Source organism: Mustelus asterias, chromosome 16 (assembly GCF_964213995.1).
Source record: "Mustelus asterias chromosome 16, sMusAst1.hap1.1, whole genome shotgun sequence".
Taxonomy (NCBI): domain Eukaryota; kingdom Metazoa; phylum Chordata; class Chondrichthyes; order Carcharhiniformes; family Triakidae; genus Mustelus; species Mustelus asterias.
This window is the reverse complement of record NC_135816.1, coordinates 28,547,654-28,569,559: the sequence shown is the minus strand read 5'-3', so window position 1 is coordinate 28,569,559 and position 21,906 is coordinate 28,547,654. Positions and strand designations below refer to the sequence as shown.

Genomic DNA, 21,906 nt, shown 5'->3' with positions numbered 1-21,906 from the left:
ACTTGTATGTTAATCAGTTTTTTAAAACTTGTTTCTTAATTTTTAAAGAGTTTGTTTTCTCATGAATCTTTTCTCGTGTGCTCACTGAAAGAAGCCTGGTTAGTCCTCTTATGCTAGATCAATGTGTAGAGGGTCCACGCAGGTTAGGAGCTGTGCTGGACCTGATTCTGGGGAATGAAGCCGGACAGGTGGTTGAGTTGGTGGTGGGGGAGCATTTTAGTGATAGCGATCACAACATGGTACAATTTAAGCTTGTTATGGACAGGGAAATGGACAAGTTACAAAAAAATGTTTTGGATTGGGGGAGAGGGGATTTTAGTAAAATAAGGTAGGATCTGGCCAAGGTAGACTGGGAACAGCTACGAACATGAATATCTACAGAAGGGCAGTGGGGGGGGTGGGGGGCAGGGGGAATTCAAAAATGAAATGGGGAGGATGCAAGTCTAGCATGTTCTCTCTAAGGCAGGGGTCTCCAAATTACGACCCACGGGCCACATCCGGCTTGAGGTTTGGAGACCGCTGCTCTAAGGTGATGGGTAGGAATAACAAGGTAAGAAGTCTCACGACACCAGGTTAAAGTCCAACAGGTTTATTTGGTAGCAAAAGCCACTAGCTTTCAGAGCGCTGCTCCTTCGTCAGGTAATTGGGAGTTCTGTTCACAAACAGGGCATATAAAGACACAGACTTATGCCCTATTTGTGAACAGAACTCCCACTTACCTGACGAAGGAGCAGCGCTCTGAAAGCCAGTGGCTTTTGCTACCAAATAAACCTGTTGGACTTTAACCTGGTGTTGTGAGACTACTTACTGTGTATACCCCAGTCCAACACCGGCATCTCCACATTAGGAATAACAAGCCCAGAAAACCATGGATGACCAAAGATATTCAGGATACAATGAGAAGGAAAAGTAATGCTTTTAAAAAGTATAAGGGGAGCAAATCAGTGGAGGCATTAGTGAGGTGTAGAAAGTGTAGAGTGAAGCTTAAGAAAGCAATTAGGCAAGCAAAGGGCGGATATGAGAAAGCTCTGGCCGGTAAAAGTAGGGAAAATCCCAAGATATTCTGTAAGTATATCAATGGGAAGAGGATAATCAGGGAAAGAGTAGGGCCCATTAGGCACCAAGGGGACAATCTGTGAGTGGAGCCAGAGGACATTGGTAGAGTGTTGAATGAATACTACACATCCGTCTTCACCCAAGAAAATGAGGATGATGGTATGGAATTCAAAGAGAGACTGAGGTTCTTGAGCGAATTGACACAGGGAAGGACAAGGTATCGGAGATGTTGGCTGCCTTAAAAGTGGATAAATATCCAGGTTCAGATGAATTGTGCCCTGAGCTTCTGTGGGAGGCAAGGAAGTGATTGCAGGGGCTCTGACCCAAATTTTCAATTCCTCTCTGGCCACGGGGGAGGTGCCAGATGACTGGAGAATAGCTAATGTGGTTCCGCTATTTAAGAAGGGTTGTTGAGATAAACCAGGGAACTACAGAATAGTGAGTCTCAAGTCAGTGGTAGGGAAACTATTGGAGAAACTTCTGAAGGAGAGCATCTATCTCCACTTGGAGAGGCAAAGCTTGATCAGGGATAATCGGCATGGCTTCCTCAGAGGGAGGTCATACCTAACAAATTTGAATGAATTTTTTGAGGAGGTGACCAGGTATGTAGATGAGGGTAGTGCAGTTGATGCAGTTTATATGGATTTCAGCAAAGCCTTTGACAAAATCACACATGGGAAGCTTGTAAAGAAGGTAAATTCACATGGGATATAGGGTAAATTGATAATGTGGATTCACAATTGGCTCAGTTGTAGGAGACAGAGGTTGATGACAGAAGGCTGCTTTAGTGACTGGAAGCCAGTGTCTAGTGGCGTACCACAGGGATCTGTGCAGGGCCCCCTTTTGTTCATCATTTATATAAATGACATAGATGACTATGTTGGGGGGTAGGATTGGTAAGTTTGCCGATGACACAAAGATTGGCCAAGTGGTTAACAGTGAGGCGGAAGGTCTTGGGCAACAAGAAGATATAGACGGAATGGTCACATGGGCAGATGGATTTTAACCCTGAAAAGTGTGAGGTAGTTTGGAAGGAGTAATTTGACAAGAAGATTTTCTATGAATGGTAGGACACTAGGAAGTACTCTGGAACAAAGGGACCTTGGCAAATTTGTTCACAGATCTCTGAAGGTGGAAGGGCAGTTTGTCGGGTGGTGAAAAAGGCATATGGGACACTTGTCTTTAGAAATAGTTTATTTATTAGTCACAGATAGGCTTACATTAACACTTAAATGAAGTTATTGTGAAGATTCACACAGAGGGTCGTGGGGGCCTGGAATGTGTTGCCGGGCAAGGTGGTGGAGGCGGACACACTGGGAACGTTTAAGACTTATCTAGACAGCTATATGAACGGAGTGGGAATGGAGGGATACAAAAGAGTGGTCTAGTTTGGACCAGGGAGCGGCGCGGGCTAATTGTTCCTGGTTTCTCGTTTCAAGGCTTCATTCTATGATCATCTTGCTGGTGCCAGTACAGAGTGAGACTGCGGATAGTTGGGAACCTGTCTCGGGGGCAGGGAATTCATATGGTGTTCGTGGAAGTGGAAATGACTAGGGTTGGGAAGCATTTTCCGATCAGGGCCATTGTGATCTCCTGGACTCGTTTCGATCGCCTCAGGGGGTCGGAGAGGAATTTCCCAGATTTTTTTTTCCCCATATTGGCCCTGGGGTTTTTCACTCTGGGTTTTCGCCTCTCCCTGGAGATCACATGGTCTGGAATGGGGGGGTGGGGGTGAGTTAATAGGTTGTAATGAACAAAGCATCGTAGCTGTGAGGGACAGCTCGGTGGATAGGATATTGGTATGTAGATAGGCTGGAAAATTGGGCGGGGATCCTGGATTCAGGATTCAATCCTGGACCGGGGAGCGGCGCGGGCTTGGAGGGCTGAAGGGCCTGTTCCTGTGCTGTATTGTTCTTTGTTCTTTGTTCTTTGTTCTTTGATTCCCTAGTCGCCACACTCCGGCGCCTGTTCGGGTACACTGAGCAAGAATTTAGCATGGCCAATGCACCTAACCAGCACATCTTTTGGACTGTGGGAAGAAACCAGAGCATCCGTAGACAACCCATGCAGACACAGGAAGAACGTGCAAACTCCACACAGACAGTGACCCAAACCGGGAATCGAACCCGGGTTTCTGGCACTGTGAGGCAGCAGTGCTCACCATTGTGCCACCGTGCTGCCCTTTGGCAGAGATTTATCAATTGAGATATAGATTACAAAAGCAGGAAAGTCATGTTGGAGTTGTATAGAACTTAGGTGAGGCCACAGCTAGAGTACTGTGAGCAGTTCTGGTCGCCACATTATCGGAAGGATGTGATTGCACTGGAGGGGATGCAGAGGAGATCCACCATGATGCTGCCTGGGATGGAACATTTAAGCTATGAAGATAGGTTGGGTAGGCTTAGGTTGTTTTCATTGGAGCAGAGAAGTCTGAGGGGGCGACCTGATCGAGGTGTAGAAGATTATGAGGGACATGGGCAGAGTGGATAAGGAGCAGCTGTTCCCCTTAGTTGAAGGGTCAGTGACGAGAGGACATAGGTTCAAGGTGAGGAACAGGATGTTTAGGTGATTTGAGGAAAAACCTTTTTACCCAAAGGGTGGTGATGGTCTGGAATGCGCTGCCTGGGAGGGTGGTGGAGATGGGTTGCCTCACATCCTTTAAAAGGAACCTGGATAAGCACTTGGCACATCATAACATTCAGGGTTATGGGCCAAGTGCTGGCAGATGGGATTAGGTGGGAGTTCAGGTGTTTCTAATATGTGGGTGTGGGCTCGATGGGCCGAAGGGCCTCTTCTGCACTGTATGATTCTATGCTGGGAGTAACAGCGTCAAAGGATATCAATTGGTCAATTTTGTGAGTGAGGTAGACATTTAGGGCACGATTCTGCTGCAGTGAGGTCAGAGAACTGAGCCAAATCTCCATTTATTGTGGCGGCATGGGAAAATCCCACCGGCATGAACCACCGTAACATTCCAGCCTTAAACTTTTATTGCGACCTGCGAAAAGATGGGGCCAGAATTGAGGCACACTCTCCCATCAAGTTTCATGATGCAGTGAAGGTGAAAATTAACCCTCTGAATATCTAGCGCCTCATCACAGTCCAGGAGACATCCCTCCTTTTTCATACACTGTCACTGCTGATCCCTATCCTTACCCCCATGCAAGAAGGGCTTTCATTTTATCTCAACTGGAATTTGTAACAGAAGTTCTTACTCACTGATTATATCGGTATAAGGTTTGCATTCATACCTACCACCACAAAGCAATGCACAGGGTGCTAATAATAGACAAGGTCAATTGCAAAATCCACCAGCTTCGTATGAAGTACGCAAATAAGGGCAGCATCATATAGCCGAGTGTATAACAAATACCAACTCCCAACGTACAGTATATAACACGAACAGATTTCCCAAAAACCTCCGATCCTGCAACAAGTTCAAGAGAAACAGTGATTGCAAGTTAAAAACAGGAAATGCTGGAAAATACTCAGCAGGTATGAGGGCGGCACGGTGGCACAGTGCTTATAGTACTGCTGCCCCACAGTGCCAGGGACCTGGGTTCAATTCCAGCCTTGGGTGACTGTGAGGAGTTTCTCCCTGTGTTTGCATTGATTTCCTCCAGGTGCTCTGGTTTCCTCCCACAGTTCAAAGTTCTGTAGGTTAGGTTGATTGGCCTTGCTCAATTGCTCCTTCGTGTCAGGGGGATGAGCAGGGTAATCTATTTATTTATTATTAGTGTCAAAAGTAGGCTGACATTAACACTGCAATGAAGTTACTGTGAAAATTCCCTCGTCGCCACAGTCCGGCGCCTGTTTGCTTGCACTGAGGGAGAACTACGCCTGGCCAATGCATGTAACCAGCACGTCTTCCGGACTTGTGGGAGGAAACTGGAGCACCCGGAGCAAACCCACACAGACACAGGGAGAACATGCAGGGCCCGATTTTACCATCAAGTTGTGCCCATTTTCGGGTGCGAAAACTTGGTAAAGTCGGGCATGAGGCGAGTAGTGCAGTCCGCACCTGCCTCCGCGCTGGTACCCCCTTTACCAAGGCCTGAAAATGGCCACGGTTGGGACGACGCCCAAAACGGGCATGATGGCCACTTAAATGCATTTGCATACATTTAAATTGAATTAATGGGCTGCGCGCCCAACCTTTTAAAAAATTTATACATGGGACATGGGCGTCACTGGCTGGCCAGCATTTATTGCCCATCCCTAGTTGCCCTTGAGAAGGTGGTGGTGAGCTGCCTTCTTAAATCGCTGCAGTCCATGTTCTGTGGGTTGTCCCACAATGCCGTTAGGGAAGGAATTCCAGGATTTTGACCCAGCGATTGCGAAGGAACTGCGATATATTTCTAAGTCAGGATGGTGAGTGGCTTGGAGGGGAACTTGCAGGTGGTGGTGCTCCCATTTATCTGCTGCCCTTGTACTTCAAGATGGAAGTGGTTGTGGGTTTGGAAGGTGCGGTCTAAGGATCTTTGGTGAATTGCGACAGTGCGTCTTGTACATAGTACACGCTGCAGCTACTGAGCATCGGTGATGGAGGGATTGAATGTTTGTCGATGTGGTGCTAATCAAGCGGGCTGCTTTGTCCTGGATGGTGTCAAGCTTCTTGAGTATTGTTGGATCTGCACCCATCCAGGCAAATGGGGAGTATTCCATCACACTCCTAACCTGCGCCTTTTAGATGGTGGATAGGCTTTGGGGAGTCAGGAGGTGAGTTACTCGCCGCAGTATTCTCAGCCTCTGATCTGTTCTTGTAGCCATTGTGTTTATGTGGTGAGTCCAGTTGAGTTTCTGGTCAATGCTAACCCCAAGGATGTTGACAGTGGGGGATTCAGTGATGGTTACACCATTGAATGTCAAGGGGCGGTTGTTAGAGTGTCTCTTATTGGTGATGGTCTTTGCCTGGCATTTGTGTGGCACGAATGTTACTTGCCACTTGTCAGCCCAAGCCTGGATATTGTCCAGATCTTGTTGTATTAGAACATGGACTGCTTCAGCATCTGCGGAGTCATGAATGGTGCTGAACATGGTGCAATCATCGGTGAACATCCCCACTTCTAACCTTATGATGGAGGGAAGGTCTTTGATAAAGCAGCTGATGATTGTTGGGCCTAGGACACTACCCTGAGGGACTCCTGCGGAGATGTCCTGGAGCTGAGATGACTGACCCTCCACAACCACAACCATCTTCCTATGTACCAGGTATGACTCCAACCAGCAGAGAGTTTGCCCCCTGATACTCATTGATTCCAGTTTCGCTAGGGCTCCTTGATGCCACATTCGGTCAAATGTGGCCTTGATGTCAAGGGCTGTCATTCTCACCTCACCTCTGGAATTCAGCTCTTTTGTCCATGTTTGAACCAAGGCTGTAATGAGGTCAGGAGCTAAGTGAACCAGGCGAAACCCAAACTGGGCGTCACTGAGCAGGCTATTGCTGAGCAGGTGAAGCTTAATAGCACTGTTGATGACCCCTTCCATCACTTTACTAATGATCGAGAGTAGACTGATCGGGTGGTAATTGGCCGAGTTGGATTTGTCCCGCTTTTTGTGTACAGAACATACCTGGGCAATTTTCCACATTGTTGGGTAGATGCCAGTGTTGTAACTGTACTGGAAGAGCTTGGCCAGGGGAGCGGCAAGTTCTGGAGCACAAGTCTTCAGGGCCCATTGCCTTTGCAGTATCCAGTGCCTCCAACCATTTCTTGATATCACGTGGAGTGAATCGAAGTCGCTGGAGGCTGGCAGCTGAGATGCTGGGGACCACTGGAGGAGGCTGAGATGGATCATCCACTCGGCACTTCTGGCTGAAGATTGTTGCGAATACTTCAGCCTTATCTTTTGCACCGATGTGCTGGGCTCCTCCATCATTGAGATGGGGATATTTGTGGAGTCTCCTCCTCCAGTGAGTAGTCCTGTTTTGTTGCTTCACCAGGTTGACACCTCATTTTTAGGTATGCCTGGTGCTGCTCCTGACATGCCCTCCTGCACTCTCCATTGAGCCAGGTTTGATCCCCTGGCTTGATGGTAATGGTTGAGTGGGAGATATGCTGGGCCATGAGGTTGCAGATTGTGCTGGAGTACAATTCCGCTGCCCACAGTGCCTCATGGATGCCCAGTCTTGAGTTGCTAGATCTGTTCGAAGTCTGTCCCATAGCACGGTGATAGTGACACACAACACGATGGAGGTTTTTCTCAATGTGAAGGCGAGACTTCGTCTCCACAAGGACTGTGCAGTGGTCACTCTTACCGATACTATCATGGACAGATGCAACTGCAGCCAGCAGGTGGGTAAGGATGAGATCAAGTATGTTTTTCCCTCTTGTTGGTTCCTTCGTCACCTGCTGCAGACCCAGTCTAGCAGTTATATCCTTTAGGACCCGACCAGCTCGATCAGTAGTGCTGCTGCTGAGCCACTCATTGAAATCCCGCACCCAGAGTACATTTTGCACCCTTGACACTCTCAGTGCTTCCTCCAAGTGTTGTTCAACATGGAGGAATACTGATTCATCAGCCGAAGGAGGACGGTACGTGGTAACCAGTAAGAGGTTTCCTTTCCTATGTTTAACCTGAAGCCATGAGGCTTCATGGAATCTGGAGTCGATGTTAAGGACTCCCAGGGCAACTCCCTCCCGACTGTATACCACTGTGCCGTCACCTCTGCTGGGTCTGTCCTGCCGGAGGGACAGGACATATCCAGGGATGGTAATGGTGGTGTCTGGGGTGTTATCTGTAAGGTATGATTCCGTGAGAATGATTATGTCAGGCTGTTGCTTGACAATTCTCCCAATTTTGGCACTAGCCCCCAGATGTTAGTGAGGAGGACTTTGCAGGGTCGACAGGGCTGTTTGTTTTGCCGTTGTCTTTTCCGGTGCCTAGGTCGATGCCAGGTGATCCGTCCGGTTTAATTTCTTTGTTGAGGCTTTGTAGCGATTGGTACAACTGAGTGGCCTGCTAGCCCATTTCAGAGGACAGTTTGAAGTCAACCACATTGCTGTGGCTCTGGAGTCACATGTAGGCCAGATCAGGTAAGGACGGCAGATTTCCTTCCCTAAAGGACATTAGTGAACCAGATGGGTTTTTCCAACAATCAACAATGGTTTCATGGTCATCAGCAGACTCTTCATTCCAGATATTTTTTATTGAATTTAAATTCCACCATCTGCCGTGGTGGGATTCGAACCCAGGTCCCCAGAGCATTATCTGGGTTTCTGGATTAATAGTCGAGCGATAACACCACTAGGCCATTGCATCCCCCTGCACTTCCCCCTTTACCACCGCGTTCGCCCATCCAGATTCGACGCGAAACAGACATGCCCTCTAAAAGTCCGATTCGGGCGTTCCAGTTAGTGAGGAGGTAAGTGCCGAGCATTCGACAGCTCTCTGCCTGAGATCGTGGGGTGAGGGGGAAAGGGGGGTCCGCTGCCACTCTGCCTGTGATCAGTGAGGGGGAAGGGGGCTCCACTGCCACTCTGCTTGTGATCGGTGAGTGGGAAGGGGGGTCTGCTGCCACTCTGCCTTTGATCAGTGAGGGGGAAGGGGGGGTCCACTGCCACTCTGCCTGAGATCAGTGGGGGGAAGGGGGGGAGCGGTCCGCGATCGGTCTGGGTGGCGGATGGGTGGGGGGATAAGGGGGTCAGTAATGTTGTGAGGATGGGGTAATATCTGTCGGGGCCAGTGGAGGCATTATCCGGCCCGGGAGCGATGTGGCAGGGGAGCCACATGCTATCTTTTGTTTACTGTGCATGCGCAGTTGGAGGCGCCCACAGGCTTCTGAAGTGTGATTCAGAATCACTGATATTTTTGCAGGCAGAGTGCATATGGGGGGGCGCCTGAGAACAGGTCTAAAAGTCGGATCTGAAACATTCCCAGTTTCAAGTCCGCCCAGCACTTAGAATCAAAATGATAAAATAGGGCCTGCAGACTCCGCACAGACAATCACCCAAAGCTGGAATTGAACCTGGATCCCTGGTGCTGTAGGCAGCAGTGCTAATTACTATGCAACCATGCCGCCCTACCTGGGGTCACAGGGATAGGGCTGTAACCCCAGGTAGGGCGGCATGGTTGCACAGTAGTATTTTACCATTTTAATTCTAAGTGCTGGGCGGACTTGAAACTGGGAGTGTTTCAGATCCGACTTTTAGACCCGTTCTCAGGCGCCCCCATACGCATTCTGCCTGTGGGCGGGGCTTAACGCACCCGAAACCCGGCAGCTCTGATCGGAGCTTCCAACTGCTCATGCGCAGTAAAAGAAATGATAGCATGCGGCTCCCCTGCCACATTGCTCCCGGGTCAGATAATGCCTCTCCCTGGCCCCACAGACATTGCCCCACACCCACAACATTACTGACCCCCTTATCCCCCCACCCACCCTCCACCTGGACCGATCGGAAACCCCTCCCCCCCCACCAATCTCAGGCAGAGTGGCAGCAGACCCCCCTTCCCCCTCACTGATCACAAGCAGAGTGGCAGTGGACCCCCCTTCCCACTCACTGATCACAAGCAGAGTGGCAGTGGATCCCCCTTCCCCCTCACTGATCTCAGGCAGTGTGGCAGCGGACCCCCCTTCCCCTTCACTGATCACAGGCAGAGTGGCAGCGGTCCTCACTCCCCACTCACTGATCACAAGCAGAGTGGCAGCGGTCCCCACTTCCCATTCACTGATCACAAGCAGAGTGGCAGCGGACCCCCCTTCCCACTCACTGATCTTAGGCAGAATGGCAGCAGACCCCCCTTCCCCTTCACTGATCACAGGCAGAGCGGCAGCGGTCCCCTCTTCCCACTGACTGATCACAGGCAGAGTGGCAGCGGACCCCCCTTCCCCTTCACTGATCAAAGGCAGAGTGGCAGCGGACCCCCCTTCCCCTTCACTGATCACAGGCAGAGTGGCAGTGGACCCCCCTTCCCCCCTCCCCATGACCTCAAGCAGAGTGCCGTCGGATGCTCGGCACTTACCTCCTCACTAACTGGAGCGCCCAAATCGGACTTTTGTGGAGCATGTCTGTTTTGCGCCAAATCTGGATGGGCGAACGCGGTGGTAAAGGGGGAAGTGCAGGGGGATGCGATGGCCTAGTGGTATTATCGCTCGACTATTAATCCAGAAACCCAGATAATGCTCTGGGGACCTGGGTTCGAATCCTGCCACGGCAGATGGTGGAATTTAAATTCAATAAAAGATATCTGGAATGAAGAGTCTGCTGATGACCATGAAACCATTGTTGATTGTTGGAAAAACCCATCTGGTTCACTAATGTCCTTTAGGGAAGGAAATCTGCCGTCCTTACCTGACCTGGCCAATATGAGACTCCAGAGCCGCAGCAAAGTGGTTGACTTCCAACTGCCCTCTGAAATGGCCTAGCAAGCCACTCAGTTGTAACAATAGCTACAAAGTCTCAACAAAGAAATTAAACCGGACAGACTACCTGGCATCAACCTAGGCACCGGAAAAGACAACGGCAAAACAAAATAGCCCTGTCGACCCTGCCAAGTGTTCCTTACTAACATCTGCGGGCTAGTGCCAAAATTGGGAGAGTTGTCTCACAGACTAGTCAAGCAACAGCCTGACATAGTCATTCTCACGGAATCATATCTTACAGTTAACACCCCAGACACCACCATTACCATCCCTGGATATGTCCTGTCCCTCCGGCAGGACAGACCCAGCAGAAGTGGTGGCACAGTGGTATACAGTCGGGAGGGAGAAGCCCTGAGAGTCCTTAACATCGACTCCAGACCCCATGAAGTCTCATGGCTTCAGGTTAAACATAGGCAAAGGAACCTCTTACTGGTTACCACATACCGTCCTCCTTTGGCTGACGAATCAGTATTCCTCCATGTTGAACAACACTTGGAGGAAGCACTGAGAGTGTCAAGGGCGCAAAATGTACTCTGGATGGGGGATTTCAATGTCCACCACCAAGAGTGGCTCGGCAGCAGCACGACTGATCGAGCTGGCCGGGTCCTAAAGGATATAACTGCTAGACTGGGTCTGCAGCAGGTGGTGAAGGAACCAACAAGAGGGAAAAACATACTTGACCTCATCCTTACCAACCTGCTGGCTGCAGATGCACCTGTCCATGATTGCATTAGTAAGAGTCACCACCGCACAGTCCTTGTGGAGACGAAGTCTCGCCTTCACATTGAGAATAACCTCCATCGTGTTGTGGGACAGACTTCGAACAGATCTAGCAACTTAAGACTGGGCACCATGAGGCGCTGTGGGCAGCGGAATTGTACTCCAGCACAATCTGCAACCTCATGGCCCGGCATATCCCCCACTTAACCATTACCATCAAGCCAGGGGATCAACCCTGGCTCAATGGAGAGTGCAGGCGAGCATGCCAGAAGCAGCACCAGACATACCCAACAATGAGGTGTCAACCTGGTGAAAACAGGACTACTTGCATGCAAAACAGCATAAACAGCAAGTGATAGACACAGCTAAGTGATCCCACAACCAACGGATCACATCTAAGCTCTGTAGTCCTTCCACATCCAGTCATGAATGGTGATGGATAATTAAACAACTCGTTGGAGGAGGAAGCTCCACAAATATCCCCATCCGAAATGATGGAGGAGCCCAGCACATCAGTGCAAAAGATAAGGCTGAAGTATTCGCAGCAATCTTCAGCCAGAAGTGCCGAGTGGATGATCCATCTCAGCCTCCTCCAGTGGTCCCCAGCATCTCAGCTGCCAGCCTCCAACCAATTTAATTCACTCCACGTGATATCAAGAAATGGTTGGAGGCACTGGATATTGCAAAGGCAATGGGCCCTGATAACATTCTGGCAACAGTACTGTAGACTTGTGCTCCAGAACTTGCCGCTCCCCTGGCCAAGCTCTTCCAGTACAGTTACAACACTGGCATCTACCCAACAATGTGGAAAATTGCCCAGGTATGTCCTATACACAAAAAGCAGGACAAATCCAACCCGGCCAATTACCACCCAATTAGTCTACTCTCGATCATCAGTAAAGTGATGGAAGGGGTCATCAACAGCGCTATTAAGCAGCACCTGGTCAGCAATAATCTGCTCAGTGATGTCCAGTTTGGGTTTCATCAGGGTCACTCAGTCCTGACCTCATTACAGCCTTGGTTCAAATATGGACAAAAGAGCTGAATTCCAGAGGTGAGATGAGAGTGACAGCCCTTGATATCAAGGCCGCATTTGACTGAGTGCGGCATCAAGGAGCCCTAGCGAAACTGGAATCAATGGGTATCAGGGGGCAAACTCTCCGCTGGTTGGAGTCATACCTGATACATAGGGAGATGGTTGTGGTTGTGGAGGGTCAGTCATCTCAGCTCCAGGATATCTCTGCAGGAGTTCCTCAGGGTAGTGTCCTAGGCCCAACAATCTTCAGCTGCTTCATCAATGACCTTCCCTCCATCATAAGGTCAGGAGTGGGGATGTTCACCGATGATTGCACAATGTTCAGCACCATTTGCGACTCCTCAGATGCTGAATCAGTCTATGTTCTAATACAACAAGACCTGGACAATATCCAGGCTTGGACTGACAAGTGGCAAGTAACATTCGTGCCACACAAATGCCAGGCAATGACCATCACCAATAAGAGACACTCGAACCACCGCCCCTTGACATTCAATGGTGTAACGATCACTGAATCCCCCACTGTCAACATCCTTGGGGTTAGCATTGACCAGAAATTCAACTGGATTCACCACATAAACACAATGGCTACAAGAACAGGTCAGAGGCTGACAATACTGCGGTGAGTAACTCACCTCTTGATTCCCCAAAGCCTATCCACCATCTAAAAGGCGCAGGCCAGAGTGTGAAGGAATACTCCCCACTTGCCTAGATGGGTGCAGCTCCAACAATACTCAAGAAGCTTGACACCATCCAGGACAAAGCAGCCTGCTTGATTGGCACCACATCCACAAACATCCACTCCCTCCACCACCAATGCTCAGTCGTAGCAGTGTGTACTATCTACAAGATGCACTGCAGCAATTCACCAATGATCCTTAGACAGCACCTTCCAAACTCACGACCACTTCCATCTTGAAGGAAAAGGGCAGCAGATAAATGGGAACACCAGCACCTGCAAGGTTCCCTCCAAGCCACTCACCATCCTGACTTGGAAATATATCACCATTCCTTCGCAGTCGCTGGGTCAAAATCCTGGAATTCCCTCCCTAACGGCATTGTGGGTCAACCCACAGAACATGGACTGCAGCGATTCAAGAAGGCAGCTCACCAGCACCTTCTCAAGGGCAACTAGGGATGGGCAATAAATGCTGGCCAGCCAGCGATGCCCATGTCCCATGAATAGAAAAAAAAGATTGGGCGTGCAATCCATTAAGTCAATTGAAATGCATGCAAATGCATTTAGTTGGAAAAAAGGAGGAATACATTTGAACAATTAAAAACAAAATGAGGTTAAAAGAAAGCAAAAACAGAAATGTATAACTGGCATTGGGATTATTGCTGTTTCTTGATACAAAAATACAACAGTAGTCAGTGATAGTCAATTGAATCCAAGAGTTGGGAAATCATGTTGCAGCTATATAAAACCTTGGTTAGGCCGCATTTGGAGTATTGCATGCAGTTCTGGTCACCACACCACCAGAAGGACGTGGAAGCTTTGGAGAGAGTGCAAAGAAGGTTCACCAGGATGTTGCCTGGTCTCGAGGGTGTTGGCTATGAGGAGAGGTTGAATAAACTAGGATTGTTTTCACTGGAAAGACGGAGGCTGAGGGGAGACCTGATAGAGGTCTGCAAAATTATGAGAGGCACAGACAGGGTGGATAGTCAGAGACTTTTTCCCAGGGTGGAAGTGTCCATTGTAAGGGAGCACAGGTTCAAGGTGAGAGAAGGAAAGTTTAAGGGAGATGTGTGGAGGAAGCTTTTTATGCAGAGAGCGGTGGGTGCCTGGAATGCGCTACCAGAGGAGGTGGTGGAAGCAGGCACATTAGCAACATTTAAGAGGCATCTGGATGGGTACATGTATAGGGAAGAAAAAGAGAGATATGAACCGAGTAAGGGCAGAAGACCTTTTTAATTTTATTTAGGGCATCATGTTCGGCGCAGGCTTGGAGGGCCGAAGGGCCTGTTCCTGTGCTGTACTTTTCTTTACTGTTCTTTTCTTTGCTCTGATGACAATGGATCTGTAATTCTTTGAAAGCCCCACCCTCTCGTGTTCTAAATCTTATCTTCCAGCCGTACTTTGAACAATCCTTCTCTGCCTGTGCTTCCTCCCTGACAGACATTACAAACTTGGCTCATTGCTTCAATAAAGAAGCTGTTCTGATTTCTTAAATTTAATTTTCACTAACTGTGTCCAGTTATATTCTCTGGGTCTAATTTTCTGGTGTATTTGATGTACTATTCTAGGTGCAAATGATTTATAAACGTTTAGTATTTTAGATATCACAAGAAGTCCCTCATTCCTGCCTTCATTCCTGGTTTGGCACAGAAGATGGCTAACTTTCCCTCACAACTCATCCTCTTTTAGATTTGGAATCTGTCTTGGTTTCCTTTTCAATGCAGATAAGCAAACATTTAAAGCTTCATCACAGTTAATTTAATTGTTTGCATTGACATCACTTGCTGACGATACTCTACATTGAGATTAAAATTTGTTTAAACAAGTATCACCATGTTCTGCTCAATCACAAAGACCTTTGGCCACACAACACTCCAGCAGGTATCTGAAATCTGCCACAACCATTTTGTGTCCTGATCACATGTCAACTGGCCAACAGAGGTGAAAATCGTGACAATAATCTTTTGTCAATACTTAAATTACCCCGACATGACAAAGTTGCTCAGTGGTGGACCACTTAATTGGGCACAGCTCCAATTGTAATGCTCCACTATCCAAAACATCCTGGGTGCATATTCGCCCTTACCCCCCTTTCGAGGTACTCCTGTTCTAACACAATTCTAATATTAATTATTTGTGACAAATACTTTCTGTATCTGAAAGAAAAACACTAAAGGAACAGTTCTTCACTCTCGTACTATCTAGAGGGCATGCTTGCAAAGCACTGAAGCAACCTGGGTACAGAATTCTAGAAGTGCACTCCAAGATCATGGCCTGGATTTTCACTGAGTTGGGTTGACTTGAGAGCCCTTACAAAATGGCCTAGATCACTGGACTGTGTGATGTGCAGGAGTGCCTTTAAAGGGTGAGTGTTTCTTTCTGTCAGAAGTCCGCATCCAGCTCTCCCAACATGGCTGGCTCCATTGCTGAGACAGGTATCTTGTACTCCTCCACAATTTTCATGAAGTTGGGCCAGGTTTTGAAGGAGTCGTGGTTCACAGTCCCTTAGTTGTGAACCCTTGTGTACATGAGAGGACCTTCTGAAAGATAAGCTCAAAAGGTCCCCCTCCTCCCTCTGTCCCAAGTTACACCCTCTCACTCAACACTTGAGGCTCTTCGCATCCCCAACGCTAGGCTCTGCAGAACCCCCCACAGCCTTAGGCCCTTCATGCTTCCTTTACCAATACCTGGCTCTTTCATGTCCATTGAGTCATGGTACACTTTCGAGGGCCAATGAACACCATAATGTACAGTGGGATCTGTGAAAAATATAGCTTAACAAATGTAACACATTGATATATTTATCCTGTGAAAAATGTCTGGACAGCTGCACATCAAAGTGTCAATAGCTCAGGCCATTTGAATTTTTAGCACCACAAACCACATACACTTGAAACCACTTGATGTATGTCAACAGACATTGTGAAATTGACCACAGAGATCAGCGAGTCTGAGCTGTCAATCAAACAACATTTCTCCTCCAAGTGTTCTTATAATTATATCTGGGTTCTCAGCAAAGCTTTATTGTGTCTGCTCATTATTTGTGGTTTTTGAACATTCTACGGCCTTGGATGACTGACACATCAACTTGCCATCCAGGCTTTGCTCATCAGTGAAATTTATCAATGGATTACATTTTTTCAAAGTGATATATATTTTTTTCAGGAATCATATATACTGTACTATGTGTATTATGGTGTTCATTAGTTCTAGAAAGTGTACAGTGGGACAATGGGCATGGAAATGCCAGAACTAGCATGAGGAACCTGACGGCCTGCGTGGAAGTGCAGAGTTTGGCAAAGGGGGGAGGAGGTGAATGGAAGAGCAGGGTCTGGCATAGGAACATGAGAGGCCATGGGGGTGTTGGAGGGCATGGATGGGAGGCCGAAGGGGGTTTAGGACTGGAGGGCCTTTGTGTTTTATTTTTACAGGTCTTTTAAATAGCTCATCTCTACACTTGGAAGCGCCTGAGGGTGCCTCAGCTGACCAGAACCCAGCTCACACATGACTCCAACAATGAAGATCCAGCCTTGGCGGATACTACTTGGCATGATCTATGTAGACAACTTGAAAAGCATTGTGCTTCCTGTGAAGGCCACTGTGAAATGTTTTGTAATGTTCTTTCAGATTTTTTAATGAATAAAGTATATTTTTGCAGCAAAGTATTTATTTTGTCACACTGAATTTTGTGAATCAAACCTCGTGTTGATTTATTTGCAATCCATTAACCCTCTGGTTTGCATTCCTAGCAGGGACCATTCTTGCTGCCTCTCAGATTTTGGAACTTTTTTGACCATTTTTCCGCAAAAGGATTGGGGAATAAAATCAGGACTTAAATTTGCAGAGCTGTTCTACCAGTGTCCTGGATTATCGTGTAACGACCAGAACTTAGTGTCATACTGAGAGAGACAGGATTATCAAAATGAGTATGAAAGAGCTAATAAAAGTATGGGAATGAGTAGGTACTTACCAAGAACAAAGGCAGCCACATAGTTTGAAATCTGTCCAATACCCACAAGGAAATTGAGAAAGCAGAAAATTTCCCAGTTTGTGGAGAATACTTGAATTATGCTAAATCCAGTCTGTACAACCGTAGTTCCAAACAGAACTATCTTCCTCCCAAACCTGTAAAGTAGAAGCAAACTGCTGTGTGCTGAAGGTACAGATAAACACATACATGTAGTTACTCACATGTTAAATACTGCACACATTTGTATATAAACAGATGCATTGGTGTACATAGTAGAGTCATAGAGGTTTACAGCATGGAAACAGGCCCTTCGGCCCAACTTGTCCATGCCGCCCATTTTTTTTAAAACCCCCTAAGCTAATCCCAATTGCCCGCATTTGGCCCATATCCCTCTATACCCATCGTATCCATGTAATTATCTAAATGCTTTTTAAAAGACAAAATTGTACCCGCCTCTACTACTACCTCTGGCAGCTTGTTCCAGACACTCACCACCCTCTGTGTGAAAAAATTGCCCCTCTGAACACTTTTGTATCTCTCCCCTCTCACCTTAAACCTATGCCCTCTAGTTTTAGACTCCCCTACTTTTGGGAAAAGATATTGACTATCTAGCTGATCTATGCCCCTCATTATTTTATAGACCTCTATAAGATCACCCTTCAGCCTCCTACGCTCCAGTGAAAAAAGTCCCAGTCTATCCAGCCTCTCCTTATAACTCAATCCAAACTCAAGTCCCGGTAGCATCCTAGTAAATCTTTTCTGCACTCTTTCTAGTTTAATAATATCCTTTCTATAAGAGGGTGACCAGAATTGCACACAGTATTTGAAGTGTGGCCTTACCAATGTCTTGTACAACTTCAACAAGACATTCTAACTCCTGTATTCAATGTTGTGACCAATGAAACCATAGAATCATAGAACCATAGAAAATTACAGCTCAGAAACAGGCCTTTTGGCCCTTCTTGTCTGTGCCGAACCATTTTATGCCTAGTCCCACTGACCTGCACTTGGACCATATCCCTCCACACCCCTCTCATCCATGAACCCGTCCAAGTTTTTCTTAAATGTTAAAAGTGACCCCGCATTTACCACTTTATCTGGCAGCTCATTCCACACTCCCACCACTCTCTGCGTGAAGAAGCCCCCCCCTAATATTCCCTTTAAACTTTTCTCCTTTCACCCTTAACCCATGCCCTCTGGTTTTTTTCTCCCCTAGCCTCAGCGGAAAAAGCCTGCTTGCCAAAAGCCAAATGCGGGCAATTGGGACTAGCTGAGGGGTTTAAAAAAAAGGGTGGCATGGACAAGTTGGGCTGGAGGGCCTGTTTCAATGTTGTAAACCTCTATGACTCTATGACTCATTTAAACTATCCATATCCCTTTGCAAACTTTCAGTGTCCTCTGCACACTTTGCTCTACCACTCATCTTAGTGTCATCTGAGAACTTGGACACAGTACACTCGGTCCCCAACTCCAAATCATCTATGTAAATTGTAAACAATTGCAGTCCTAACACTGATCCCTGAGGCACACCACTCGTCACTGATCACCAAATAGAAAAACTCCCATTTACCCCCACTCTTTGCTTTCTGTTAGTTAACCAATCCTCTACCCTGTGTCTCTGGATTACTAGTCCAGTCTCAATACCACACCACTGCCTCCCCTGCCAACCCATAGGTAAGTTGTAACCTGCGTCTCCTCCATGGCTTCCAGCAATCAAGTCAGTGCAACCTCCGAGGATCCATGAGTTTGACTTCTCACTGCCATCCTCCTAGCTTGACTGTGAGCGACTGCTGTGGAGTTGTTTAAATGCAGTACCCTCTTGACTGAAGTGCTCAGATGACCCGTGGGGCGGGCTTTGCGTGGCATTTTTCACACCAGGGAAAATTTTCAAAGTGCCTAAAGATTGTGATCTGGATATGCACCACCAGGACCGATGGGATTCACACTGATTTTCACACCAAAAATGCCATTTCTCTGAAAAATTCCATCTACCATCTCCAAACTTATTTCCTCATGATTGGTTTTCGGTGGGGCGGGGAGGGGGGGGGGGGATGCCCGACAAACCATCCCTCAATCCCAGAGGTATGACCATAACCTCACATTGGGAACCCAATGTAATGTTTTATCCTCCCAGTGCATCTCAAAGTTATGGTAGCTGAGAACTAAATGGAACGTAGATTTTCAATCACACGCGACTTCATGTAAATCAAAGGCTGAGTGGAGAAGTCTGTGTTTAAATGCATGATCGTTGTGTAGCTGAGAGAATATATACATACGAGCCAGTGGGCTAGTATGTCTATATGTGGAATATAGACATACTGGGCCAGTGGGCTGACGAATGGCAGATGGAGTTTAATTTAGACAAATGTGAGGTGATTCATTTTGGACGATTGAACCAGGGCAGGACTTACTCAGCTAATGGTAGGGCATTGGGGAGAGTTACAGAACAAAGAGATCTAGGGGTACATGTTCATAGCTCCTTGGAAGTGGAGTCACAGGTGGACAGAGTGGTGAAGAAGGCATTCGGCATGCTTGGTTTTTCGAGGAGGTTACCAGGAAACTACTAGAGTTTTTCGAGGAGGTTACCAGGAAAGTGGATGAAGGGAAGGCGGTGGATGTTGTCTACCTGGATTTCAGCAAGGCCTTTGACAAGGTCCCTCATGGGAGATTAGTTAGGAAGGTTCAGTCGCTAGGTATACATGGGGAGGTAGTAAATTGGATAAGACACTGGCTCAATGGAAGAAGCCAGAGAGTGGTTGTGGAGGATTGCTTCTCTGAGTGGAGGCCTGTGACTAGTGGTGTGCCGCAGGGATCGGTGTTGGGTCCATTGTTGTTTGTCATCTATATCAATGATCTGGGTGATAATGTGGTCAATTGGATCAGCAAGTTTGCTGATGATACAAAGATTGGAGGTGTAGTGGACAGTGAGGAAGGTTTTCAAAGCTTGCAGAGGGATTTGGACCAACTAGAAAAATGGGCTGAAAAATGGCAAATGGAGTTTAACGTGGACAAGTGTGAGATATTGCACTTTGGAGGGACAAACCAAAGAAGAACGTACAGGGTAAATGGTAGGACTCTGAAGAGTGCAGTTGAACAGAGGGATCTGGGAATACAGGTACAGAATTCCCTAAAAGTGAGTCACAGGTGGATAGGGTCGTAAAGAGTGCCTTTGGTACATTGGCCTTTATAAATCGGAGTATCGAGTATAAAAGTTGGAGTGTTATGGTAAGGTTATATAAGGCATTGGTGAGGCCGAATTTGGAGTATTGTGTACAGTTTTGGTCACCTAGTTACAGGAAGGATGTAAATAAGATTGAAAGAGTGCAGAGAAGGTTCACAAGGATGTTGCCGGGACTTGAGAAGCTGAGTTACAGAGAGAGATTGAATAGGTTGGGACTTTATTCCCTGGAGCGTAGAAGATTGAGGGGAGATTTGATAGAGGTGTATAAGATTTTGATGGGTATAGATAGAGTGAATGCAAGCAGGCTTTTTCCGCTGAGGCTAGGGGAGAAAAAAACCAGAGGGCATGGGTTAAGGGTGAAAGGAGAAAAGTTTAAAGGGAATATTAGGGGGGGCTTCTTCACGCAGAGAGTGGTGGGAGTGTGGAATGAGCTGCCAGATAAAGTGGTAAATGCGGGGTCACTTTTAACATTTAAGAAAAACTTGGACGGGTTCATGGATGAGAGGGGTGTGGAGGGATATGGTCCAAGTGCAGGTCAGTGGGACTAGGCATAAGATGGTTCGGCACAGACAAGAAGGGCCAAAAGGCCTGTTTCTGAGCTGTAATTTTCTATGGTTCTATGGCCCATATCCCACTATACCCATCTTACCACGTAACTGTTTCCATGCTGTAAACCTCTATGACTCTATGACTCATTTAAACTATCCATATCCCTTTGCAGACTTTCAGTGTCCTCTGTGCACTTTGCTCTACCACTCACCTTAGTGTCATCTGAGAACTTGGACACAGTACACTTGGTCCCCAACTCCAAATCATCTATGTAAATTGTAAACAATTGAGTCAAACTGTCTAAAATAGAGTGGACAAGGGTTTGGCAGATGGAATACAATGTTGGTAAATGTGAGGTCATCCATTTTGGTAGGAATAACAGCAAAATGGACTATTATTTAAATGGTAAAAAATTGCAGCATGCTGCTGTGCAGAGGGACTTGGGTGTTCTTGTGCATGAATCGCAAAAAGTTGGTTTACCGGTACAGCAGGTAATTAAGAAGGCAAATGGAATTTTGTCCTTCATTGCTAGAGGGATGGAGTTTTAAAAAAGGGAGATTATGGTGCAGCTGTATGAAGTGCTGGTGAGGCCACACCTTGAGTACTGTGCACAGTTTTGGTCTCCTCACTTGAGAAAGGATCTACTAGCACTGGAGGGGGTCATGATGTGGAGACAATACACTTCTCTTTAACCTGTGCTTAATGCTCCCTCCACTCACATTGTCTGTACCTTTAAGACTTGATTAGCTGTAAAGACTCACATTCCAATCATTATTCATGTAAATTGAGTTTGTGTCTTTGTGCCCTGTTTGTGACGAAGGGACAGCCTGTTCCGAAAGCTAGTGGCTTTTGCTACCAAATAAACCTGTTGGACTTTAACCTGGTGTTGTTAGACTTCTTACTGGAGGGGGTGCAGAGGAGATTCACTAGGTTGATTCTGGAGTTGAGAGGGTTGGCTTATGAGTTCATAAGTTCATAGGTTATAAGATATAGGAGCAGAATTAAGCCATTCGGCCCATCGAGTCTGCTCCGCCATTCGATCATGGCTGATATGCTCCTCATCCCCATTTTCCTGCCTTCTCCCCATAACCCTTCAACCCATTACCAATTAAAAATCTGTCTAACTCCTCCTTAAATTTACTCACTGTCCCAGCATCCACCGCACTCTGGGGTAGCAAATTCTACAAATTCTCAACCCTTTGGGAGAAGTAGTTTTGCTTCAACTCTGTTTTAAATTTTCTACCCATTATCCTAAGTCTATGACCTCTCATAGAGGAGAGACTGAGTAGACTGGGACTATACTCATTGGAATTCAGAAGAATGAGGGTGGATCTTACAGAAACATTTAAGATCA

At 47.1% G+C, this 21,906-nt stretch overlaps 1 protein-coding gene across 1 annotated transcript in view; it reads right to left on the bottom strand.

Moving 5' to 3' along the window:
* The window catches only part of LOC144505066 (organic cation/carnitine transporter 2-like), a 70,960-nt gene that overhangs the window by 25,437 nt on the left and 23,617 nt on the right, over nt 1-21,906 (bottom strand). Inside the window, exons 3-4 of the mRNA XM_078230814.1 lie at nt 16,823-16,977; nt 4,312-4,483 (exon numbers count right to left, since the gene is read on the bottom strand). Coding sequence (XP_078086940.1) covers nt 4,312-4,483; nt 16,823-16,977 — 327 coding nt within the window. The remainder of the gene's footprint in view (nt 1-4,311; nt 4,484-16,822; nt 16,978-21,906) is intronic.